The 27,253-nt window shown below is 36.0% G+C and overlaps 1 protein-coding gene across 1 annotated transcript; it reads left to right on the top strand.

The window, feature by feature from the left end:
- Positions 1 to 340: 340 nt before the first annotated feature.
- On the top strand, positions 341 to 24,036 carry LOC104459225 (chromosome unknown open reading frame, human CXorf57; the record flags this gene model as incomplete). The annotated part of the gene is made up of 14 exons (XM_010088174.1): positions 341 to 483; positions 2,807 to 2,999; positions 6,170 to 6,278; positions 6,431 to 6,522; positions 6,617 to 6,739; positions 7,903 to 8,010; positions 9,140 to 9,307; positions 9,876 to 10,033; positions 10,537 to 10,748; positions 11,878 to 11,946; positions 17,188 to 17,267; positions 21,264 to 21,557; positions 22,814 to 22,996; positions 23,891 to 24,036. Coding segments are annotated over 14 exons (2,078 nt in total), but the record flags the coding sequence as incomplete, so codon positions are not given.
- Between the last annotated feature and the right edge of the window lie 3,217 nt (positions 24,037 to 27,253).

Genomic DNA, 27,253 nt, shown 5'->3' with positions numbered 1-27,253 from the left:
GGGCCGGCCCGAGCCGGGGTGCGGCAGGGTGACAGCCTTGGGGGCTAACCCCTGTGCCTTTGGTAGCAGCTGTTCTGGTCGTCTGACAACACTGCTGTGTCATTTTAAATGAAATTAACGTTTTCAGTTAAAAAGAAACTGAAACTATGCTGTGTGCAGCTAGCTCAGAACAGGATTTTATAGTGAATGGTATCAGCAAATGAGCCTCTTAAAATGTTAGAAACATAATGAAAATATATGTGACATCCTAGTCTGTGCACTTTACTCCTGAAAACGTAAATGTTCATCTGTGAATGCTCTTTTTTGGTCTTCTTTTCTTGTTTTTTTTCTTTAACTTTAGTCTCCAAGGTGACTTCTCTTGGTCAGCTGGAAATGACCTGGAGAAGCAGAGTTCACTTCCATCCGCTTCTTGTGAGAGTCCTACACAAATCTAGACTAAGGTACTATGGGAAACCAGAGAAAAAACTGGATATGCCTTATCAGGTAAAGAGGGATAAATGCATAGGTTAACACTTGAACAAATGGCACACAAAGTAAAGGTTTTATGTTGTAGCTACTTTATATTAAAAATGCTACCTTTACAAAAATGCTGAGCCCTTTAGAATAGGAAATGGTGAATTTAGTGATCATATGTAGAAAATTTGAATGTGTTTCAGTTACTACGCTTCAGTTGAGCTTTTTGTGAAGAAGAAAAAATATTTGGAGTTTTTGGTAGCTTAATAGCCTAAATGTTTCTGGTGTCCATGTTTTGGAAGTTGGAGTCAGTCCATCTTGGTCCAAAAAAAAAAAAAAATATTTGTATCCATAGTTCTCTCCCCTAGTGATCTCCAGATAGATTGTTGTACTGTAAAATTCTTAATTATTTTCCTAATATGTTTTACTTGTGATATTTTTGTGTAATGCTTCTTGGAAATGGAGACAGGAGGTGTGGTGGGTTGGTCCTAGGCTGCAACTAAGCACTCACCAGTTGGTCATTTGCTCTCCTCTCCCCCTCCAGGGAGCTGCGGGAGAGAACTGGAAGAGCAAAAGTGAGGAAAAACCTGTGGGTTGAGATAAAGACAGTTTAATAGGGTGAAGAGGGGAAAGAAAAGGCAAACAACTGATGCACAGGCAATTGCTCACCACCTCTCACCAGCAGACCAATGCCCAGCCAGTCTCTGAACAATGGGTACTTTGGGAAGACTAGCAGCTTGTTTTACGTCTGAGCATGATGTTAGATGGCATGGAATATCCCCTAGGTCAGTTCAGCTCAGCTATCTCAGCTGTGTCCCCTCCCAGCCTCTTGCCCATCCCTAGCTTACTCACTGGGGTGGCAGAATGAGAGGCAGAGAAAGACCTCGAAACTGTGGAAGCACTGTTCAGCAACAGCAAAACGTTGGTTATTTTAGTCACAGATCTAAAATGTGGCACCATGCAGGCTGGTACAAAGAAAGTAAACTCCATCCCAGCCAGACCCTGTCTGGGAGGGCAACGCTTTACAAAGAGCTCCAATTACTCATCTGAATTCTTCCATGGGGAGAGAGAAGTATGAAACATCTTAATGAAATGCTGTGGTGTTCTCTTATTCCAAGTTTCTATTCCCTTTGCACATGAAGATAAATCTGGGTCTTTTTATTGGAGGTGCTTCTCAGTAGACAGTCTAGATGATACTCCTAACTTCCCTGGCAGTTCATCAGTCACATTTACTGGGATTAGTTGTAGAATCAATGCCCAGGGCTGATTTAGCTCAAAAAATTAGCAGACAGATTTCACAGGCTTTTTGCTTTATGCATTCCTCCTTTAGTGTGTGTGTTGAATTATTGTTGTTAGATAAAAACCAATGTGAAAACAAAAGATTCTGTGATATAACAGTTTACTTTCAAGGATGCATGGTTCATGACTAATTAGGAATATTAGAATGAATTAACAAGTCTTGATTTGTGTCATCTCTGTATTGAATGTGGAATAAGAAAAAGAGGATTTTAGAAGCAGCAAGGGGGAAAAACATGTAAGGTGTTAGATATGTTCAAGAATGGTGATGTAATAAAGAGAGTGGATGGTAGTAAGAACAAAACCAGATGATTGTTTGAGGCTGACATATGAATGAATAAAATGAAGTATTTTGATAGAGCTGAGATTTTTTTTTTCAGTGGATTGGTACCTTTTAAGACCATTATGAGACTGTTTAAAAATCTTTTTCATGGCTTGGTGATCTGCTAAGTTATGGATTCAAAGTTTGCCCAGTTTAAAAAAAAATCAAGTAGAAGTCTTTGTTGTGAGAAGAACTTCAATTAAAAGATAGTAATTTGCAATGCAGATTGTTTTCTGTGTTGTGGCTTGTTCTGTTTTTTTCTTGAACATCAGACTTGTATCATGTCTTGATCAACAATGTTTAGCAAATGATCCTGTAGCATTTCAACTTCCAAAATATGTTTTTCCTTCATGGATATTTTGAAATGTCATTCTAAATACAGTATTCTCTCTGATAAAGAAGAATCTTTTCAGTATTGTTTCTTGTGTGTAGTGTTTCCCCAATCTCCTCCAAAAACCCTGGAGTAAAACTGGCATCACCTACCATTACTGAGCACTGCAAAGATAAGAGTTTGGGCTGGGGTAGTTGTGGCAGAAATCTTTTGTGGAAATCAGGGATTTCTTCAACTGTAGTATTCAATACAAGTTTTAGAACATACTCTATATCCATTTGTAATAATCAGAGAAGTTGTTCATGAGTTAACTAGCTGATGCATTATCCAAAATAAATACATACCAGAATGATGATAAATAACAGATTAATGTATTTTTGTCTCTTTTTTTTTTTTTTCTTTAGGCTTACTTTGAAGTTGCTGATGGTTCAGGCATGATGTCAATGGTTTTGTGGAATTCATTGTGTCCTGAATGGTATAACAGCATAAAGGTTGGCACGGTGCTTCTTCTTGAACAGTATGCTATCAAAACCAGTTACCCATTTAAAACGCAGCCAACCCCAGGGGATTCACAGATGAAGAGATTTTCTACAATTGGTTAAGTATTGCAGAAACCTGTTTTGATTCAATGAAATATGGCTGTAAAAAGGTATCTCTTCATAGAAATAAAATAGAAAGTGATCCATTGCTGAGACTAATTGAAGAGGTATATGTCCTTAATTATTAGCTCTGAGAGGTGTGTCAGCATCCAAGTTCTTATTGCTCCCTGTTTATATTTGGATCGTGTCTACAAAGTTTATTGCTATAATTAATTAAAACCTGTGTTTAAAAAATAATTTTATTGCTGATTTCAACTATCAGGGTCATAAAGACAGGCCTCTGATAGTGAATTTTAATCTGATTCAGCTTCCTGATTAATAATATAGGTATTGTTTGTGCACTGCTCACACCTTCTTCCAGGTCACTGAAGCATGTTGTCACCTAATCTGACTTTAGATTTTAGTGTATACAGTCAAGGCCCAGGTATCTGCAAAGCTCCACTGAATAAAAGGTCACCTTGATGACTGTTGTCTGTGCTGAAACAGCAGCACCATGGGAGTGCGTATGTGAAGAATATTCCTTGGCTCTGAGACAGTATTTTCTTAGTTGCAGTTGTTCATTGTGACACATATTCAAAGTGCTGCCATATGACAATAATATCCTTTTCAAACTGGATTTGGTCAACATTTTTTTTTCTCTCCTACTTCACTGAACATGAGTTCTTTCCCCTTTTGTGCTTTTGTACTCAAAACAAAATGACAGCCAACATTCAGAAAATTCAAATAAATTCTTTGCAACAAGCAAATATGTGTGTTAGTGAAGGGTGATGTATGTATAACTTACTAACAATGACAGTTTCTTAACGTGGTTGCTACAGTGCACAAAAATAAACAATATTTTCACTGCTAGAAGCAGAATATTCTCTGCCTAGGGTATCTTTGCCTTAAAACCAGATCTTAATGTCTGAAGTGTTTGTGATGAGTTGGCCGGAGAGCGAAATGTTTATCCAGGAATGGAAGTTTGTGAGGGAAGCTAATGATGATTACAAGCCAGCCCTGAAACCAATTATAATTGCCACTAAACCTTTCTATAGGAAAAGGACAGAATAAAATGTGCCATCTGAGGTGACTTTTCTATGGACAAACATTACTTCATTTTAATGGCATCATTCACACTACACTGCTGATTTGTGCAAGCGTTATTGGGGTAGAAATGTTAATGAAGAGATCAAAATGGAAAATTAGGCTGTAAATAGTAATAGATGTGTAATGGAAGAATTGAAAGACTAAATATAGTCAAGTGCCATGGTGTGTTTTCAAACTGTGAATAAACTGTAGAAATTGCTAATCTTCAGTTCATTTCTGCGTATGTGCAATATCTTCTTTTCTCAGCACAAAGCTCAGATTTTTATCTTAATATGAATTTACAAAGCACATAATCCTATCCATTGATGGATCTTATGCCCATATAGCCTGTAAGAAGAGAGTCTGAAGAGAACAGAATAGCCAAAGTAGTTAAAAAATCCGTTTTATGTAACTTATGGTGTGTTGGTTTTTTTGTTCAGATTAAGTCAAATTTAATGCCTTAATAAATTATTCTGTTAGTATACATATCTCTGTGCTCAAGAGGGGGCAATATTTCAGGATTTTTTGAGCATGCACGAGTCGTCCAAAAGTTCTTCAGCTACCTAGTTAAAGCAATCAATTACACTGAATTGCTTAAGTAACATTTACTTCTTTCATCATCTGTTTCCAATTTGTAGTTCCATCAAATCCCAACTTTCCAGTGTTCCCTTACATTTTACGAATGGTTGTATCTGGAAAGTTAACAATGCCACAAGGGAAAGGGCTTTCCAAATTAAGAGTTCTTACAAGACAGTATGCTTCTGGCATATTCCTGCATTTCTGTGAAGCGAGTTATGCATTGCTTGCTTCTGTTTGCAGCTGCAGCATTGTGTGACATGCACAAAGGTGCTGTTTCAGGACCTAAAACTTTTGGAGCTTAAATAGTCAGTACCAACATCATTAATTCCACTGCTAGGCAACGTGTGCATTTCACAGATCACTGAATTTACGTGGTGCTGACGAAAACTGCTGTTTTAGATAGCCTGGACTGACCTTGGCTTCTGAATCATCCCAGTGTATAGTCCTGAGTACGTGACTTTCATCACTCTCAAAATGATGAAACAGTTGATAAATAGTTTTGATGCATGGGAAAGTTCTGTTTTCAGGAATTTTCTCTGAGATACTGTCCTAAAACTCTATATGCAAAACCATGATTGTCCTCAAAATACATTGCTAGAAAGCATCAGCCAAAAGAAACTCCTTAAGTAGAAGGTCTGATTTCAAGTATTACACCTTCCTAATGTTGCACTGCTAGGTGAGGAGCTGGTATAATTATATAAACAATTGTATATGTTGTTTATACCTTTTAATTACTTTTCTGAGTGCATTATTTGAATAGTCCTTTACCCAAACCCAAGCATCTTGTAGAAGCTTCAGCAGAATCTGCCTTTTTCATACCAGCAAGATTTGTCTTGTTGTGAGAGACACAATAGAGTCCCACCTTGTTTATTCTAGATGCTGAAGCCATTCCTCCTGCATTTTTAACCTGGTTACAGAAACCCCACTTCCCCTAGTGCTTCACCATGCTTGTTATTCAGCATCTAAACAGTCTGCTTAATAAATTAAATGTTTCAGGTGCAGTAGCATGCACATGAGAAGACATTATGTTTTCCTCCATGGCCATGGTGTCTTTCTGTCACATTAATAACTGCCATCACCTGTGGAAGTTCTCTTCTGCTAGTTCTGTCTTCTGTTTTACTTCATTGTCTGCAAGTCAATTGGAGATCTTAGTGACATTTGACAATGAAGCTAGTGTAAAAAAAAAAGTACTTCATATCTAAACAGTATTGTAGTATCAGTTTCTGTTGGTTTTTAAAATATCTGTCTGTCTCGGACAAATTGGCTTATGTAGGGAATTGGAAAGTTTAACATTGCTCAGATTATAAAATTGTGTTGTTGAATGCTGTATCTGAATTACATAATTTATTTTGATGAAAACATAGAGAAATGTATTAATAATTTCACAAGCAGTAAGACAAAGTTGGAGTACTTAAATTAAGAAACTTTGCCCTGGGGTTTTTGAGGGTTTTTTAAATTTTTTTAATTATTATTATTTGTATTTATGGCTTAAATATTGCTGACTTTTTTTTTTTTCTTTGTCAGAAATCAGCCTTAATGTTCGAGACCCTCCTACTAAAATAAGTATTATTCCGGAAGAAATGGTTAAGCCGGAATGGGGATTACCTGAAGTTAAATATCGGTTTATCACAAGGTAAAATAGAATTTTGTTGGTGTCAAGCTGGAACTTAAATTTCACTATAATGCACTGAATGTTAACTGGAAATGTTTTTTGAAAAGTTTCTGCAAAAGCTTTATATTTTTTTATTGACAAATACTCACATTTTTGTTCTGTTTTGGTTTTAGGTCGGAACTGGATGCCTTACCAAACAATCATTCCTGTGATGTTATTGGTCTTGTGACATTTGTGGGAAGGGTTGAACGAACAAGAAAGAGAGGTTTTTCTATAAATACGACTTTCAGAATTTATCAAACAATTTTTAACTTTCTGAATAAATGCTTATACATTTTTATTAATATTTGTTTACATAGAACATAGTGAAGACTTCTGGCTCTATCGTTGGGCACATGCCATTGATGGGACGTCAGACCAGCCATTCATACTGGAATTATTTGCAACTTCTCAGCCAGATGTGTTTGAACATATTCACCCAAGTATTAATCTCTCTATAATACTTTATTAATAATTATTTACTGTATTTTTCTAGTTGGTTGCTAATTTAAAATTCTGAGTCTAATTGCCATGAATAAAAAATTGCCACGGTTTATGTTCTCAAACAGAAAATAGCTGATCAGAAATCAAAATTTTAAAATAAAAAAAAATAGTTTAAGTATTTGAAACCCTTATCATATTGCATCTGCTCATTAGTCTAAACAAATAAGATGGACAGCTGGGCCTGGGGCTCATCTGATCTCATTAATTTCAAACAGAAGCTTAAGTGAAGCACCTGGAGCAACATCTCTTGCATCAGAGGCAAATAAAGAAGGCAGCTGGTCAAATCTATTAGTCCTTTTGTCCTGTAAAGAAGAATGTTTTTATAGACAGGAATAATTTAAGAGGATTGGAGGAAGGGAGAGGTCAAAGTTGAAAAGCTTCATTTCTTTGAATAAATATATTTTGGCCAAACAGCAGTCATCACCCTGCTGTGTTAGTTATTGCATGTGAGCTAAGAATGATAAATTTCAAACTGGGGAATCCTTAATTAAGGATTTTGAAAGTGCTTTAAATATTTCTTCTTGCCATCTTTCTCTTCTCCAAGCACTCATCCTTCCCTTAACACTGGTTGGTGTCACATGCATTTTTTTATCATGTGATGCCACACCAGCTGCACAACCCTGTTAAGATTACAGCTGCATTCATCTTGAGTGTTCTGGGGAAGTGGGAAAGAATGACATTCCAGTGTTTAACCAAGATATTGACAAGAGTGAGTTTATACTCTGTTTAGAAGTTTTGCAATGTCATGATTTCTTGTGTTTTATGTTATGCTTTGTATCCTTAAGAAACACAGCCATCTAATATCCATAATTTTACAATTTGTTTCATTGCTGTCTTACCTGATGAAGTATCTTATGCTTTAGTCCTAATATATATGCTGAAATTTCCTTGCATATTTATTAAATTAAAGATTTAATTACATCTCCATATTGTAATTTATAACACAGGCTCAATACATGCTGAAGCATTTGTAGGGTCAGGAACTAAAATGTCTTCTTTAGAGCACTTAATAAAATTAATCCAGTGTGTGTCAGTCTTAACATTCTAAAATCAATGAAATACCAGGAAAAAACCAGAAGTTTTTTGGTTTTTTTTTCTCCAGTGACATATTTGGTGTGTACACAGATGAGAGTGGTACGGGATCTCACTGAGAATCCTTCCAGCACAGTTTACCTTACAACTTCAAATGAAAGTCAAATATTCATTACAGGTAAATGAAACTAGTTTCAGTTTTATGTAGTTCTCATTTCTTTGGAAAGGGTATTTTCATTTTATAACAAAATAATTGGTGTACTGGAAGGCTGCTATAAGGTTTCCCTGGAGCCTTCTCTTCTCCAGGCTGAACAACCCCAACTCTCTCAGCCTGTCCTCACAGGAGAGGTGCTCCAGCTCTCTGGCCATCTTCGTGGCCTCCTCTGGACTCACTCCAGCAGGTCCATGTCCTTCCTGTGCTGAGGACTGCAGAGCTGGATCGTGTTCCTAACGTAACAGTCACCTAGTCTGAACCTTTCTGCTGACAAGTAGGAATACAGAAAAATATGTGCTAAAAAAGCGCCTGAACATAGTCAGTTCTATACACATGGTCTTTCCTGACAAGCTGGGTGGGGTGTTTTGTGCTTAGCTGGACTAGCAAAGCAAGCTAGTATTTTTGTTAATAGGTTTTTATTGATTTAATTTTGTCCTAAATGAAGAGTTTGAGAGGTGGTTTTTTCCCTTTGCTTTCCTACAGTGTATTTTGTGCTTAATTTTCTAATTAAGTACTTAAAGCTTTCCCTCACCCTAGCATTAGTTCATTTTATATCTGTTTGCTTCGAAAATGAGAACGACAGCTGGAGATTGCAAACCGTTGGATAAGATCTGTTTCAGTTCCCAGTTTAGACATAGACCTGGTGACATTACAATTTATTGGATAAAACTGGTATTTAGTCCATGTCATCATTTTAAACCAGCCAACATTGAATACATACCTTGCCAATTACCTGTCAGTAACAATCTTTGCTGAATCCTATGAAGATGATTTATCTGCTCCTTCCTGCTAATAAAACAATTTATGATCATTTTATTATTTTTGTGCTCCTGTGAGAAAGTATTCTAGTAGCATTTTTTCTAGTTCTTGTATTTCTTTCTATTACTTAACATTTCCTAACTTTCAGTGTCAAATGCAAGTGTTAGTCAAGGAATTCAAGACACTAATTTCATAAAACACTGTTGACTAGTGGAAAGATGTCCTCTGTATTGTCTAGTCCAGTTTTCCTTAATTCGTTTTTTCTACATAGTGTTCAGGGTAGTTTCAAGATGAGAACAGATGACAGTAACCTGCATTATTTTTGTTTTAAAAGGGTGGCACAAGGGGCAGCCATACACCAAGGATACCAAAGTGAAAAACTTCATTCAGTGGACTAAAACACAAAGTGAAGCCGATCAAATGAAGAAAACTGTCATTGGTGGCTATTATCCTTTTCCACGACCTCCAAATAACTTTTTGAAATATTGTAAAAACAATAAAGGTATTATACTGTCAAATATCTTTAAGATTTGTACCCTTGTTCAATTCAGTCTTACTCCAAGCATTTAAAGCTTCAGTTAAAAAGCAAGACAGTTTCTATTAGTGGTTACACAAATTTATAATGTCATTTAAGAAAAACTCCCTTTCATGACTAAATGTATCGTAGGCTAAATTGTCATCTTACAGAAAGTATCATGGCACCATTAGCTGCAGGATGACTGTAGCAGCTTACATGAGCTACAGATCTGCCCAGAAGTTTTACTCTGAATATTGTGCTAAATCAGAATTAAAGATGGTTATACTGAAGAGTACAGTGAATTCATCTGAATTCATCAGTGTTTCATCTGAAACAGAAATTGTGCTTTAATGCATACTAAAAGATGCTTGTGAGCTAAAAAGGTTGTCTTAATTTTTTTTCCAAAATTATATTAAAATTCTTCCAAAATGTAATTTAAAATCAATTTAATATTTAGTAACAAATTATCTTGAGAAATTCTCGAGTCTTGTGTTCAGACATTTTGATCGTGTATTTCTTTAAAACTTGTTTATGGAAATTTCTTTTTTTGCAGTTGAATTGGTTTTGAAAGCCATAGGTGAAATGGGGAAAGAGATTGAAGACTTGCACTACAGAGAGCACAAACGCATTGCTGTTCAGGGAATAATTAGTGCCATAAGATACATCAGCTGTAGCAATGCAGTCGAAAAAGCCTCAGGAGTGGAAGTTCAGGTACAGTGCTTGAGAATTAATGCTATAGCACTTAAGCAACTAAGATCAAAAGTAGAATGGAGAATTTTGCATTTGAGTTCAGAACCTAGTTATGTTGACTCTTGATTAACTTCATTTGCTATTTTGAGAGCGAAGTTCTTGAAAGTCATAATTTAGAGCTTTCTTAAAGGCAGTGATTCAGTGCTTTTCTGAAAGTATTACGTCAGTCCTCCGTAAAACTGCCTAACTGTTTAGAAGCTACTAGTTTGATTGACTGGATAACTTAATGTAAATTAGAATGTGGGAGAGGCAACTACTGCAGCATGTCCACTGTCACTTTCTAGAGAAAATTTATCTTATCAGTATGATTAGAAGATAATTTCTGCTAGATATAATGTGACTTTAAGAAGGTGGGGTAAATTGCTTTGTTCCTCTAAAAATTACTTTAAAACTTGTGGGTTTTTGAGTTGGAAGCAATAGCTTTAAGTGCTTTGAAACTCTTAAGCAATTCACTGTTGTTGCAGAAAGATACTTCTGAGTCTCTTGAAAGTTCTGCTATGTCTAAAGAAGACTCTGGTCACAAGGGGAAAAGCACCAACCTTCAAAATAAAGAAGTTAAGTCTTTTGCAGAGCCGCATTGCCCTCCTGGGGAAAAACACCAACGCCAAGCTCCAGTGTCAAAAAAGGGTTCAGTCAAGAGAAAGATACCACACAGATTAACTACAGATGCAGAACAGTAAGGTCTCTTCGTAAATATGTAGTCGGTCTTCTAAAAAGTGTTTACAAAAATTAGTTCAGAGCCCAGGCCATAGAAAATATATCAAAAACATATCTAGTTTAATCTTTAAAAAGTTAGGTACTTTTCGTGGCATCAGGTGGTGTCAGTTGTACTGCTCAGGCTAATGAAGGATTGATTAAAGCAGGTGTCTGGTTTGCTGTGCTCACTTTGGTTAATATTTATGCTACTTTGTGGTTAATCTCACAGACTTTAAAAGTAGTTAGTACTTGAACCATACATAGTTTAGTGACATAGCAGTGGAACAAGCAAGAGTTAAGTGGTGTGAGGAAATAAGCTTTCTTCACTGAAAATGCTGAATCAGGATCTGGTATACCTGTTCCTTAATTTCAAACATACCTTATTTTTTTCTTTCTGGTTAATAGAATGTATTGTGTGTAGCTATAACTTGTGTCAGAAAGGCAAGTAGATGGCGGTCGTGTGCTAACCTAAAGGCTTGAAATAACTTGTAGTACTACAGCTCTGCTTGTGATGAGATTTCATGAAATTGTATTGCATCTAGTCAGACCTAGACAAAGGATATCAGTCTGATATAACAAAATAGAATAAGACAAAATAATTTGTCTGATACAACTGTATTAGGTTGAAGAGTAAAACATCTGCTTGCATAAGATTGCCCTTCATTGCAGTGTTTGTGCAAAATCAAATGTACTCAGTATTATAAGCCTGGTGTATATATTGACAGATTTAATGCTGCAAAAATCTAGCCAGTCACATTTTTTTGTAGCAGGTTTCTCATGCTGTAAAGGGTATATTTTTCTTGACTTTTCACATTCAAAAGTCACAATGTGGGAAGAGGGCAGGTGTTCAGAATATTTTGAGGGAAAATGAGGTGAAATGTAATTAGGAATGAACGAAAATTTAAGACTAAGAAAATGCTGGTGAATAGAAGTTCTGTCTTGGCAGTGTTACAGGAAACTTGCTTGTGGATTTCTGCTCCATAAGGAAAATTCCAACATTTGAGTGTCTTAGGTTCATTCTGCCTGAAAGGAAACCTTGCACGTTCTTTGCTTTGTGTATTTCCATGTAACTAAATACTGTAAAATAATGGTGAATTTCCTGCTTTAAGGGGAAGTGCACCTGTTATTCCTGTATCATCTCATCCCTATTTCACACGCTCTGCAAGAAGAAAATTAGGGTAAGTAATGTGAAGTTAATTATGTTCAATAAATCCAGTGATGAAACAAAGATATTTGAAGTGAAACTCTTGCAGGTCAAGAATCTGTATGGAAGCTAAATGTAAGAACAGATTTGGGTAGAGTTTAGTATCTTATATTTGCTTCCTCTGCACTGATTCTAGTTCAAATATATTGGATTATTTTATTCTGAAACATAATTTTGAGTGTGTTATTAAACATTTTTATATTGTTACTAGTGCTACTCCAGGAAATATATAGTAACAGGTCCATCATGGTAAGCAGAGTAATGTATCTAGTCTTTGTTTCAGAGAGATTACAGTTTAGGTAGGAAAGTCAAAGGTAGGAGGGAGGGAAGCTTGATTAGCAAGCACAGTGAACAACATGGTAGCATTAATGGATTTGCTAGTGGTGGTTGAGCTATACGTCATCCGTTGTGCTACAGAGGTGTAAGTATAGTTGTCCCTGAGAGGCCACTTGGCTCCTTCCACTGCCTAACACTCAGTCTTTATTGAACTCATTTTGGATCCAGAGAAGGATTTTTTTTTTTAATCTGGGTAGAAATTTCGAGTCCAGAGCCCTGAAAAGTCTGGAACCTAACAAAATAACTGCAACTGGGAAATTATTAAGAAAACTGAATGAGTGTTGTTATTTGCTAGTCTGGGGTAGAAAGCTACTTTCCTTCATGCATTTTGTTTAAGGGCCATAAATTCTTATAATTTGTTCCAAATACAGCTCGGGTAACTTGTATGTTTGAACATTTTGGTGTCAGTAACTTTTGATGTTTGGGTTTTTTTGGCAGCAGTGGTTTGAGCCTATGTCATGAGCACGTATGCCCCCCAATGGCCTTCTGAGTTTACTTTTAGCACCTCTTCCCTTCCCCCTAAAACAAAGAATCATGGTGCTAGGGATACAGCAACAATAGTAATGGTGGAGTTGATGATAAGTTGTTGACCATTCTGCCAGTATTACTGCCCTACAAGCACACCTATTTTCTTGAAAAATGTTTCTTGGAAGCTAATTTGCAAAAGCTTTTTTCTGTGGGATCAACAAGGCTCTCTTGAGCCCACAGGTCTGTTGGTAGATACTGCATTTTCTAGGGGAAGTGGTTGCCTGGCTCTGCAGCCCATTCATTAAAAGTGTGACACCTGGCTTTGTGGCCACTCCTCTGCAGTTGGTGCAGGAGTTTGCTGGGACTTGTGGCACAAATCCACAGGAAAATCAGGAGGTTTTTTGGAATGTGAGGAATCCTGTTTTCTTTCACTTGCTCAGAAATGTTACGTTTTTTCTTGGGGGTGGAGGGTGGGAAGAATGTTTTCTCCCCATTTCTTGAAAGTGAAGCAAAAAGTTAAGGCATGTTCACGATGTTCTCTGCTTTTCTCAATCTGCTACTCTCCTCGCTACATATGTGTCCACTCTATGCCATTAGTGCTAAAACCCCAGCTAAAGAAGGAGAAAGTCTGTGTTGGATTATAGAAAGCTGTTTCACTCTATATAATTAAAAGGTAATTTGTGTGTTTCCATAATTAACTATGAAGTTGTGCTGAATTCTCCAAAGTACAGAAGAAAAATAGAAAGTTAGCCTGAAATACCTTAAAATTGTGTTGTTTTCTATTCTGTTGCTTAGAAGTAGCAGAATGTCATCTCTCACTGAAATATTTTAATATGTTAATGAAACAACAACAGTAGACATATATTTTGAAGTACATATTCTCACTGAGATTATTTTGCATCAAGTATTTTGTGGAGTTTTTCAGCATGTTGCATTTTTAAAGTTTTTTTGTTTTTAAACAGTAAAAGCTTATTTTAAGGCTCTTTATTGACAGCCTCAGTTCCTACATTTCTGAGGTAACTTATTTATCTGATTATTAAAGGTTTCAGAAAGAAGAAGGTAAGAGGAAACTGGTTAATTCAATATTATTGGTGATATTTATATCCTTGCTAGTAGAGACATTCAACTTAAATGTGTTTTTAAGCATTTACTATACCCCAAAGTAGTTTAATCGGTAGTTTATTGTGAATGGGGAAAGATCAGAAATTTCAGAAAGGCTTGTTTTGGAAGTGAAAAAATGCCACAGTGGTTTTCTTAGCATCTTAATCTTTTGAAGTTTATCCCTGGAGTTACCATGGAGTTGCTGGTGCACTACATGCTCATGCTCTACACTGCTTGAAAATACCTTGTTTGTATGCTTCTGTCCTTGCAGTTTCACTTCTAAATGTTGATGTAACATGGACCCTTTTCTCCTTTTTCTCTCCCCTCTGATGAGATCTAAGGGATGGGGAATGTGGGGAAATTCAGCTTGAGGTTTGCATGACTAAAAGTTTCCCAGAATTTGACATTTCTTTCAGACCCCTTTTTCACATAAATCAGAATTTTTCAGGGAGAAATTGGTAGATACCAACCGTCAATTTGTGTAGACTTGTCAAATTATTCCAGAAGGCTGTTTGATTTCTCTGTCATTTGCTGTGTTAGATGCTTAGACCATAATGGTGTCATGACAGTTAAGTTGATTTCAAACCAGTCTATAAAATAAGACTTTTACCAGTTATATCAGTGAGTGGGGTGCTTTGCTTTGTTGTTTTGAGGCACTTTAATTCCTTGCATCATATGGGCATGCCTACAAGTTGTAACTACTTTCTTGATGTTTTTTATCACATTTAGTCCCAGTGCTTAGGAAATAGTTGTGAAGCACAAGACTCGCTTGTTTTCCTAATATTCTCTAAAAAGTATTAATCTGCCACCTATTTGGATTAACGTTATATTCACTGACAGTACTTTAAAGTAAAATTACTAAAAAGGTGAAATACCAGTGTATCTGGAAGTACTGAATGAACACTTTTTTGCAAGTGGGCATCTGTGAAAAGGAGAGCCTGCAGAAACAAATTTGTCATGGTTCAAGTTCTCATAAAGCTGGCATGAGCAAAACAGGAATGTGGGTGTTTCAGTGTGCAACAGCCACAGCACATTGCAGTAAATGGAGGGATTTGGGTTACATCGGGTGCCTTGCAGACATACTGGCTGGCAAAGAGGCATATAAACTGTGTGTATCCACAAGTATGTTTCCCTTACAAACCAGGCTCAAGTTACATGGTATGCACATCCAACACAAAGCAATCCTATAGGAATAACGTGTTGGGCAGGTAGGAGAAATCATCCCAGCTACAGATCTGTGAAAGAAGTGGGGAAAAATTGTGACAAGTTATTTTCATATTTTTCAGAGGCTCCACTAGCTCTAAATCAGGGCCTATTAATTTCCAAAACTAGACAATTTTAAAAGAAAAAGGAACCATTTCCGTAATATCAATTTGTTAGCAGTATGACTTGGTTTAATCCTCTGCTTTAATGAAGAGGGAAGTTGGTGTGTATCAGCTTGAAATGTTGATTTCCAAGCAAGGCTTTCCTTACATTGCTAGATTTTCATGTCTCTTGTTGAGAGGTCCGAGTCTTGAAAGTAGGAATTAGTTTTGTGTGTATTAATTTTTAATTAGACTACTTTTGTTAATACTTTTGAAAATGTCTTCTAATGGCTTGAAAAAGTATTAATATAGCTAGTATGTAAATGTTTAATTTGTTGCTATGCATACACAGTAATTATTTTCCATTATGGTTCTTGTAAAAGGAATTAATTCTTCATAAGATACTATTTTCATGGAAATGTTCTTTTATCTAGAAATAATACCATAGGAAGCACAATGTAATTACTGAATTATCATTTTAGAAAGAGACAAACTTTCCTGCTGCCCTTAATCAGAAGACTTACAAATACCACTGCATAGACTTAGATCTGACATCTTGTGTGTATCTTTCTGAGGTTGCCCTGGACCTCAAAATTTGAAAAATACTTTGGACTGCAAAGTCTTGTAGAAACACATACAAATTTTTGTTTACCAGCATTTTCAACACAACTCTGCTCAGAAGCTTGGGTGGGTGGTGAGAAGCAAGTAGGGTCATGCCATTTTTTAAGTTCTGTATGTGGCAGCTTTTTTTGTTTACAAATTTAGGTGGCTGAAACCTCAATTGCAGAGTTTGTGCTGCTTAAGCGAGGTGCCTTCTGTGCCTAGAGACCACAGAAGGTCTCTCCAGTACTTAGCCCACACCATGATGACAATGCATTTCATAAAATATATTTCCATACTCAAAACCCACAATGTATTTCCTTCTATCTTTTCACTAGATTTTAGATATCTTCCCTTTGTTATGAAACATTGACCTGATATTTTCAAGATATATCCTAGTTTGAAGTGGGAAAAATTGCAAAAAACCCTGTAAATCCTCATGACTGAAATACAGAATGTCCCGCTAAACAGCATGTTCATCTTTGATTCCTTTTTCAGTGTCTGTATATTGCCCCTGTGTATTTGCAGTTACAATATTTTATTAGTAACTACTTTGGTAGTCTGGAATTTTAATGGTACCATAACAAAGTCCTGCTTATGTCTCAGTTGTTTGTGGTGCAAGGTAATCAAGATAGTCTTATTTCATAAATTTATTCAGACATCACGGTGAGTTTATAACAAGGGGAATGGAGCAAAGAAGAAAGGAATAAATGGGCCTAAGAGTTTATTTTACCATGTTGTGGCTGCAGAGTACCTGTTACATTTTTCTCCCGCAAAATATCCTAGGTAATTAATTAGAGATTGTTAGAAAACAGTTGTTTACCATTAATTCAACATTTCATGGTTAAAAATGAAAGTATAACAGAAATCTAGTTTGCTTGATTGAGGTGATTGTTATAACAGGGTAGTATGTCCAAAGGAAAATACATATTGGGAATTTCTCTATCATTTGGATTCTGGAGTGATGCTCCGTTCGTGCTTTGTTTTTGACTGCTGAAAGGTGTTGATAGGAAAGTGCAGCAGCACACAGAATCAGATCATAAACCTGTTGGCCATCTGTGATGTTCAGCTTTTAGTGTCACACGTGCTGTTTCCAGGGGTGCCCAGTAGAGGGCAACAAACACTGGTTTTTGAGTGTAAAATACTTTCCGATCTACTACTCCATAAAGCAAATACAGCAGTTCTTGTCCTAAGCTCTTCAAAACTGATTTACTGAGCGTAGTAGCTCTCATTATGTCAAGCTGCTATATGACAAGTCTCGTGATATGAAATCAGGTACTAGTGCTCACTCATTAGAGCTCCTCTCATTTATCACTAGAAATCTGCCAAGGTTTGAATTTTTGCTGCATAGTGTCTGAGATTAAATAGGTTTTAAATATATGTATGCTATAATTTTCTTTTTATAGCTTGTATGAATTTCTACATGAAGATGTAGTGCAAGATAAAAATGGACAGGCTGTATCAGGCAGTTCACAGTACTGCACAGGTACGTTGCAAATAGTTGTTACATTAACCTTAGGGGGTTTAAGCGTGCTTCTTCTGTTCAGGTCCAAAACAGGCAACAAAGGTATCCTTATAACCCTTGTTTGTCAAGACAGCTCTTCTGTTCATCTGGCTGCATCAACCTCAAGGGAACCACTGTAGCTACGTATTGTTAATATCATTCTGCTCAGTCATGTCCCTGATGTGTTCTAAAGGATGTCTGGAAGGACAGCGTTGCGCTGTTTCCCAGCATGGGAAATAAATTCTCAGTGTTGCTTTATGCAAGTTTTAGGTTAGTTTTGTACCTCAGAACCACTTAGTAGCATAACACCCCACATTTTCTGCTGGCAGTTCTCTTGCAATAGTGTTCTGCATGTGATAAAATTGTCCCTCTCCAGGAAGGTAGCCCCTGAGCTATGAGAGTGCCTAATTAAAAAGACAGATACAAGATGTGGGAGGCAATGGACGAAACATGCAAGCCAGTAACAAGAATGATCAAGCCAGTAATAAGAATGATGTTTGATTTAGGGATTTTTCTAAGTTTATATTATTAATTTTTTCTTTCATCCTCTGCAGCTGAAAAGTAAACTTGTGTTCCATGCAGTTAGTTTCTTGATATCTGGTTTTGGATGAAGGAAGAAGTCTAATTTGTCAGTTGTCATTATGTGCAGCTTGGTCTGTTTTTTATTTCATGCAAATATTTTGACATGTTTTCCTCTTCTCAGATCTGACTGAATATACTCTGAGTCATGTAGTTTTATCTAAAAGTTCATCTGCTGCTAGCATCTGTCCCAAAATTAACATCTGCCAGTTTACTTCTATGAATAGCTATATTGTGTATCATGTTGTCCATCCTTTTATTTTTGCAAGGCAGAAGTTCATCTTAATTTAGTAATGACCTCAATTGGTTTTCTTTGTAGTCTGTTGACGATGATCTGCTCCGTTGTGCTGCTTTAAAACAATAGAAATTACAGTGAATTTTCCCAAATGTTTAATATATTAAGAGACTGAACTGATGAAAAAACTTTCAAATTGGAGAAAAAAATTGTGCAGGTAACTGTTTAAAGTGAAGTTTTACTCCAGAGAAAGAGCAGTCTCAGGTAATATGTAGAGACCTGTTCTTCAAGTGAGAAAACATCCGGAAGGAAGTTTGATAATTAATTACTTTATTGGTTGTTAGACTTCAGTGAAATTTCTTGTTGCTTTTAAAATGAGAAATGAAATTGAGTGGTCTCACCTGAAATTATTTTTACAGGAATTTCTGGTAGCTGTAGTGCTTATTGTGCTATGCTGTTACTCCTCTAGATTTGTTGGGATATTCTGTAGATCTCATAAAACGAATGCATGGATGCAGTTTTGATGAGTTGATTGATTTAAACGGTTGATTTTCAAAAAAAAAAAAAAAAAAGAAAATGTGTAGTGAAATACCTGCCTCATTTTTAACTGTAGTCTTGCGTTAGAGACATGTTTAGATATTTTATTTAGATATTTATATCTAAAATACAGATATATTCAGATACTTTTATTCTTAAATTAAAATGTCATTTACGCTGATATTTCCTCACTGCATGTGAAAGCCTTTTTAACTTCAGTTAGCTGATATTTTGAGTGTAGTCCAAAACAAATGAATCAGTCTCTCATCAAATGTAGGTCTGCAATAATTCTATGAATGTGTTAGTAAATGTAGCTACTAAACATACGCACATATTTTTCTCACATAATGTCAATCCTACTGGCAATATTATTAGTCACATAAAATACTAATTGTTTAGCTGATGCTATTTCATCTGAATCACAGCGTGTTTATATTTTGCCTACTAATTATGGTGTATGTATCAAAGTGAGCACTTTCTATGCGGTGTTCCTTCCTATTTTGAAAACACCTTTGTTTGCAGTATTCTGAGATTGTGTATCAATTACCTGCGTATCATAGACTTATTTTTCCATTTACTGATTTGCAGGTCCTAAGTACGATATAAAATGGAAAAGTGTTAGTCTAAGCTTCATAGTGTTGTCACCATGGTCCCAGGTGGAGTTGCTTTTTTTTAAATACCAGCAAGGGAAACTTCCCTTAGCTGCCTTTAGAAGCTACTTATGAGAAGGTGAAATTCTTTTCCCCCCTGCCTTTATAACTATGTATTAGCAGTGCTGACACACTGTCTCTTAGCAGCTCCATATCCTAGCAGCCTGCATCAAAGTAACACTAATAGTCATCAGGTAGATATACAAACAGAGCCAATAGAGATATCCAAAACAAAATAAATTATTAAAGTGTATTTTTTAAATTTTGAAATCTCTTGGGGGGGAGCAGTATTGGGACAAGGTTCACTCGCTGGAATTTCATTTACTCCACATACTATTTTTTGCAAGAGGTACAGAGGGAGGAATAAGAGATTGCAGTCTGTGCAGTAAGATGACATGAAATGTAACTGTAAAGCAGAAATGCACTGACTCAAATTTACTAACTACAGTGTTTGCAGGAAAGAAACTCTATATTAACAGTGTAGGTTGATGACCAAATTCTGATTTTTTACAAGAAAAAACAATCCTTCTGCTAACTGAACTCAAAATAGGGTTCATCTCAATTGCTTTTTGTGGGAAATCATGTTTAAATGTTCACTATAGCTATTTTTATATTTTTGATTGATTTGAAGAAGAAAGTAGTCCTTGCTGCCAAGAGGCTCTCTGTAGCTAGAGGAATTCAAACATTTGCTTTCTTTTTCTCCTAAAGTGCCGTTAGATTGTTAAAGATTTCAGCATCTTATTGTTTAAATAACCAGTGGTGGCTGTTTCTACTGTGCTGTCCTAATTACACATCTGTTTATGCTAAGTTAATGGTGAACATACAAGTAGGACACACAAATTATAGCACCAGTGATATATTGAGGGAGAAAAGTAAAGTCATGATTGGAGTTTTAGAAAGAGAAAGCGTTTTTTTTTTAATCCCACTACTTACATTTAAAACTTTTTTATACTTTATTTGCCTGATGTATAGTATTAAGTCTTCATGCTTGTAGAGAATACTGTAATGAAAAGTAAAAGTTTACTTAAAGTAAAATTATAAGAAAAAATGTTTCTTTCTGTAACAGCTTTCATGTGCCCCTATACCTTAGATGATGAATTCCAGGTCTGTGAGAAAAATACCGCAGACTGCTTTATGCAGTCCACAGCACACTTTCAATTTCAGTATTAGTGTCAATTTTCTTTAAATTCACTCTCCTGTGCTGTCTAATCCAATTCAATTTCCCTTGTTGAATGTTCTTGCATATGTTATATCAAGTGTGTCTGTGTACATTCTGGTTTCTTCATTTTTGAACGTCCTGATACTCCATCATAGCAATTATGACACTAAAAAGCTGTAATGTAAAAAAGCATATATTCATGGAGAAATGCTAGGGTGGATAATATACCCAGTTCAGAAGGGTGCTTGATGAGAAATTGTTTCATGGGATATGGAGGAGATACAAGGCTATACTGGGAATATTTTGAAATGCGCTTTCTGATAAGATCCAAAGGTGGGGTTTAACACTTGCCTTCAAAATTGGAAGTGATGGTTATATAAGCTTTTACCATTTTTCCATAGGAAAGAAGAATGGAGCTATCATTGACTGTATAATAAGAAATTTTAAATGTAGCCTAGTCCTCAGTGTAAACGTGTAGTTATTGTGCAAGGGATGGAAAAGTTTACCTTCACTTGTACCTATTTAAAACTTATTTTAATGATTTCTGGCTGTTCATTAAACAAGTTACGTGCTCTCTGAAACAAGCCACGATGGTGCTTTTCATGTGGTGAAATAAGTATTTTCAATGCAAGTCTAGCCTTTAAGGTTACCAGTTTACCGACGTTCCAACCCTAGTTTCATTCATTGTGTTGCACATTTAAGCATTCTGCCATGTCTTCATAACTGAAGTGTTCTAATGAAAATATTTCTCATCTAGCAGATAGTGAAACAATTCTTTGAGCATATAAGCAACTAAATATTTTCTGTGTTTATAACAGACCGAGAAGGAATGAGTGATATACCTGAAACTGAAGAGACTGGAAGAACTTGTGATTCATGGCAGAGTGACCTGTGGGCACAAGTGAAAGACAAGTTAATGAAATATTTACATCACGGCAGAATTTTCCCAGAGAGTATACCACGTAAATTTGATTATGTGCACAAAGACTTACTTATGCAACAGTACAACCTCCATGCAGCAGTGCACCAGCCAAAAGAAACCAGAACAGATAAAAATATCGATGAGTTTAAAAGTGCTAGTGGCCGTGGGTATTATGAGGTGACAGTTCTGGGTAAGTATTTGGTAGCTTGTCTTCTAAAAAAGGTTAAGCAAGAGAAGCTCTTTGCTGCCTTAATGTGAGAATGACTTGAAGGTTTGTCAGAAACTGAATGGATTTCTCTAAATTAATCAATTGATTCTGAGTATTTCTTAAGTTTAAAAAAAACATGGATATTTTAGTTTTTTGTTAAGTCATGATATAGGATCATTTTTTACCAGAGAGCTGTAATTCATCAAAAATGCCTTTAAATGAAATGACTGAATATCTTGTTTCTAGTATCACTTTTCATAAGATTGCAATTTTGTGTATAGGTTTATGTGTATCATTTGAAGAATGTGTGTAGTCCTTAAGCTATTGATTATTACAATTAGAGGTAGGTCCTGTTCACTAGCTCAACCAGTCTGACATCATCAGGTAAATTATTCAGTTGCACTTGATTGTCACCTGACTTTTTGTGCTGGAGAGGTATTCATCAGAAACAAGTTAGTGTTCTTAAAGTGAGAAGAACAAGTATAAATGCTTCTTTTGAGCTTTATTCTCATTGGGGTGTTTTTTGAGTACTGTTGCTCCTGAAGTGCCTTTCTTGCATGCTGTATTTAGCCCTACTCATCAGCTGCTCTCTGCTGCTTCTGGTTAGCACAAAGCCTCAGCTGATCGATCTTTATTTGTTAAAATATAAATATGCAAGTTGATACGTGTCTGTTTGGTAAAATTACTGTGGGGTACTGATCTGTTTGATTTTGTTTTCCCAGTAAAAGGAGAAGGAAATGGCCTAGCTTAACGATGCTCATGTTAAGTTCCCATAATTTAAAAGTTTCCATTATTTGCTAAGGTTGATTTGCAGAGAAGGTGTTTGAATATTTACAGTCATTAGAATCCTGGGACTTGCAATATAATATTCAAGATGAAACTGGCACAAGTACTGTACCACATACTGCATAGATACACTGGTTGTAAAATTAATTTCTCTGCCCTTGTAGCAGAAATAAAGTTAAAAAGAGTGTGAAATGGCTGCCAATGGGGCTTTAATATTTTCTGAGCTAACAGCATTGCTAGCCAGAAATCCAATCAATTGGAATGTGCTTATGTATAAATATATATACATCTGTGTATTGAAAAGTATTTTTAGATGTCAGTTATTAATTAATGGACAAAGAGCAAGTAAATAAAAGTCAGTGTTCAGCTTGCAATAGTTTGGTTTTTAAAAAAAGAAGAAATGGTACATGAAGTTTTCTGATAACTTGAAGATTTTTTTTTTTTTTCTGCAGGTATAAACCATGATGTGGCAATAGATGTTGCATTTCTTCCGCTTTTTTGTCCTGAAGATCCCCACTTACTTCAGCTAGAAGACGTTGAAAATGATACATTACTGTCCTGTATGAGTTGCATCTCTGCATGTCAGCAGAAGACCACTAGCAATGGAAGGCCTTGTGACATGTTTCCACTTTCAGGTGAGACTGGCCTTCACTGACGTTACTCATTTATTGTTTCTTATTTTATCTTTTCAGTGCAAGATTTAATCTTCTGTAGAATCCTCTGTTGTAGCTCAGACATTGTTCACCTCTTCAGTGAAAGCCATGTGAATTCCATGTGGCCGCCTTTAGTAAATAGATGTCATGCCGACCTTTCCAGGCAGTTTTTACTGGAGCTGTTCTCATACTCTGAAGACAGTTCTTTAATATCCAAACCACAAACTCCTGTGTGATCTAGACAGTATTTGCAGTCATTTGTTGATGCAAAATTACACTGACATAGAAGTCAGTATGTGTGGCTGAACATGTGAATATTTGGCTTGATCTGCTGGAACAGAGTGGAGTAACTGTCAATCAGTCAATCCGTTTCACTGATGTCACTTTGAACAGCTGCTTTAACGCAACCTACCGTGCCTATAAACTGAAGGATTTGCTGGCTATTGAATTATTTTTGTTCAGATTATGCTTTTAGTTACTGGCACTTCACAACAAACGTGGTGAATGCTATTGATGTGTATCATTGCAAAGTGCTTTATAAGCATTGTGTTATATAGATAGACCTGATTTTATTTAAATACATCTTTACTTTTCCTTGAATAATACTATGAAATCTGAGCATCACTAATGGTTAAGTAATACGTATTTTAACTTTTCCATATCTAAGTTCTGATGCTGTCACTTCTAGTGATTGAATTTAGTAATAAAATTCTTTCTAAAAAAAAAAAAATCCCAGTATGCCAGCATTTAATATTTAGAGTGAGGTTTTTCACTGAAAGAAGGTTGAACATATGCATGTTACTGCATGGAAAACAATGTAAATTCAGTATACCTTTCTACTGTATGTATATTAAAACACCTTTTCTTAACTTATAGATGAAATTGTAAAAGCAGCGATGGATCTAGATGGCAAACACGTTGTCTGCATCTTGGACATCTGTCACTTGGGTGAGGATAAGGTGGAAGTCTTTCTGAGCAAAATCTACAAGACCGTGGAACCCAGTGTGCTGGATCCAGTGTGATTTAATAACTTATTTCTCAAATTTATATTGTTCAAAAGGAGGGAAATAAAATTGCTGTAACTTGAATGCACCCTATACACATTGCACTTTCTAGAACTAGAAGACACGAAGATAAAATTATGATTCTTTGAGCAATTCTAACGTAATCCCTGTAACTGAGAAGGACAATTGGGTTTTTTGTCAGTCTTGAAACAGATGACACAATGTCTTGGTGACTTATCTTCAAGAAGGAGAAATAGGCAATAGAGTGAGCTTATCTTTTGATAGGATACCAAGGAATATCAAACATCAATCAAGTATGATTGTCATCTCTCTTTCTCTGCCTGTGCACATACATACACAGAAAATGTATGTATCAGGGTGAGAAATGAGAAGAGAGGCAGGCTTTCCCAATATTAAAAGCAATGTTTGCAAAAGAATTAACTGGCTGTGATATAAATTTAGGCTGGAAATTAGAATAATTTTTAGGATTAGAGCTTTCATGTTCTATAGTCATCTTTTAGTAGAAGATGCTGGGACCAGCCTAACTGCTCTTTAGGCTTTGAAGGTTACTGTGTTTGTGAAAGGGATTAAACACCATGGTGCCTTTAGTACCGGCAACTGGACTCAGTGATCCGAGAAGCCACTTTCAGTTCTTTTTACCTGACCAAGGTCAATTGCTGTGTTTTTATATGTCTGCTTTTGTATGTACAGCGTTGGGTAGTGACAGTGGCACCTAAAAGTTTTTAACATATCTTATTTATTAATTAAAAAATAATGAAATATTTTTAAAAAGAAGCTTTCTTAGTGGAACTTGCTTCTAGCTTTGCAAGAGAAAAACTGTCTTTAAGGAGTGTTTAGCATGGCAGGATACACAGTTGGTCACACCATTAGGTTTTTTTCTGCAGATCACTGCTATCCACTTTCTTTTTAGTAATAGCTGTATTCTGAGTACATGAAGGAGCTTGGCAGCTGCGAGAAGCTGCTACTTCCACAAGAGCAAGAGACTGTGAAATTCTGTCCACTTTTTACCTGTATACTAAGTAGCAGCTGGCTCCTGCTGCGTTCAGAACCAAGTCACACTTTTTCCTCCCATGTCAAACAGCCTCAAATCATTTATATAACTGGATCCTTAGGAGATTATTTTCAAGCAGGAGTTAAACACCTTGCTATTTGACAACTGGGCCTTGTGAAATGTTGGTCTCAGTTCAATTCTTTGAGAAGAAATTATTGCATTATGGAAGCTTGACAGTTAAATTGTACCATCATTGACCAAAGCCCACACAGTTAATTTATAGGAGTAGATTTATTCTTTTGTGGAAAACTTGTAGGCACATTTTAGCAGCCTTTTGGCAATTGGGGAGTATGTTTCAACTAGTAACTCACTTGTCTGCCATAGGGACAGTGGACTTGAAGAAAAAGTACTTAAATTCTGTATCCTAACTTGAGTTAATAGTAATTAAAGGAGAAATGTAACTGTCTTTATCATAGGCCATTTCAGATAAAAAGTAAAAGTCTTAACATTCTAAAGAAAGTGATAAAATTATTCTGTCTCTCTAGTGTGGTTTACAGTTTAAAGATGTATTAATAAGAAAAGTTTGACTTAAATTGCACAGAGACTAAAAGTTATTGTAAATGTGACTTTGTATGTTTATATTTTGTATGGTTCATATAGTATTAATTCTAGAGCAATGTTTATCAACCCATGCCTTTCAGAGTACCCTGTAACCTTGCCACAGAAGGCAAAATGAAAACATACCAACCTGAGAAGAGCACAGTGTTGCTTGCAATATGTTATTTGTGTAATTTTTTTGCTTATGGGTATGTGAAGATGAGAGGCCATTGCTCTAGAGTGACAAAGATTAGCACCAGCACTTCGTGTACCAAACTGTGCCATGCTGACTGTGTCAGCCAGTGTTTTTTATTTAGATATACTTCAGGTCGAAGTCTAATTTTAATGAAACCATTATTTCTATAAGTAATTTTTAAAGTAATTGTATGAAAGGACTGATGTGGCTAATGCTGTGGCAGAGCCACTCTATTCAGTTGTTCTAGCTGCTGCATCCATCCCATGCAATAGAAATGCAGCAAAGGCTGCTTGCCACGTTGCACTTCGTACTCCACTTTAAACTTGTAGCATTAATCATTTTATCCTCCATGTTAGGACTTCCTAACTCTAAAAGAAGAATCAGAATGCTGTGGAATATGTATAATATACGCTTGAGACTTTAAAGTATTTAATTTTATTTTACAGAAGCATTGTTTGAAATTTTTCACGGCAGAAGCTGGGAAGGAGAGAGTTTTGCAGAATGAAGTGCCAATGTTAGAAGCACAGGCTCTCTGTGTGTAGCTAGACAACATTCAATGCCTGTAGTAGACTTAGAATTTCAATACCCCAGGTCATTCTGTAGAGGCACTTATCCCATCCCTGTAAGTTACGCTGAACTTAATATGCTGACTTCAGTTTCTGAAGTGTTGCAGTATTAACATGTGGTTCTACCACTCTGTCTCCATCCTCCCTGCCAAACCAGCACTGTAGCACTGGGACAAAGGTCCTCTCTTGCTACTTGCTGTTTTATTTCACTTGATGTTTAGTGACACAAGTATAAAACGAAAGTGTCTTTGATCCTGAGTCTGTCAAAACATGTTAATTTTGCCATGTTAAACCAAGATACAGAATCTCTACTGCAAAATGTCATAGGAATAATCTTTCTTGCTGCTGTGTATTGCCACTGCTGAGGGTAAAATACTGTCAAAGCACATTCCCTAACTGCAGAATTCATACCTAACCAAAGAACTGCACTCTAAAATCTTTTGCATGTTTCTTCTGTTTCTAGCATTAATTTCAGACAACCAATGAAAGGTAAATTGTATGTAGATAATGGTACTTTTGTGTGTATAAAACTTGCTAAGTCATAGATCTTAGAGGTAAGATCATTTTTGAATTAATGTGATGTAGAACTAGCACAACACTGAAAACTTGAGAATATAAATAAATGAATTAATATATGTAATTGTCTTGGATTATTTCTTTCAATTTCTTTCCATTTTCTTTTCACTTCTGAAAGCTGTTTCAGTTTTCCAAGAATCTTCTCTACCATCATGTTTCCTCTTTAAAAGAATCTTTACAGGAGAACTAGGTTGAGCTTTTGTCAAATAGATGCTACCAATTGTCTTGGCTTTCAGTACTGTGTGCAGCATGACTTTTGCAGAAAAACAGGGAAGTCTGGATGACTTT

This window comes from Pterocles gutturalis, unplaced genomic scaffold, assembly GCF_000699245.1.
Source record: "Pterocles gutturalis isolate BGI_N339 unplaced genomic scaffold, ASM69924v1 scaffold3357, whole genome shotgun sequence".
Taxonomy (NCBI): Eukaryota; Metazoa; Chordata; class Aves; order Pterocliformes; family Pteroclidae; genus Pterocles; species Pterocles gutturalis.
The sequence above is the reverse complement of the archived record's forward strand: the minus strand, read 5'-3'. Positions and strand labels throughout refer to the sequence as shown.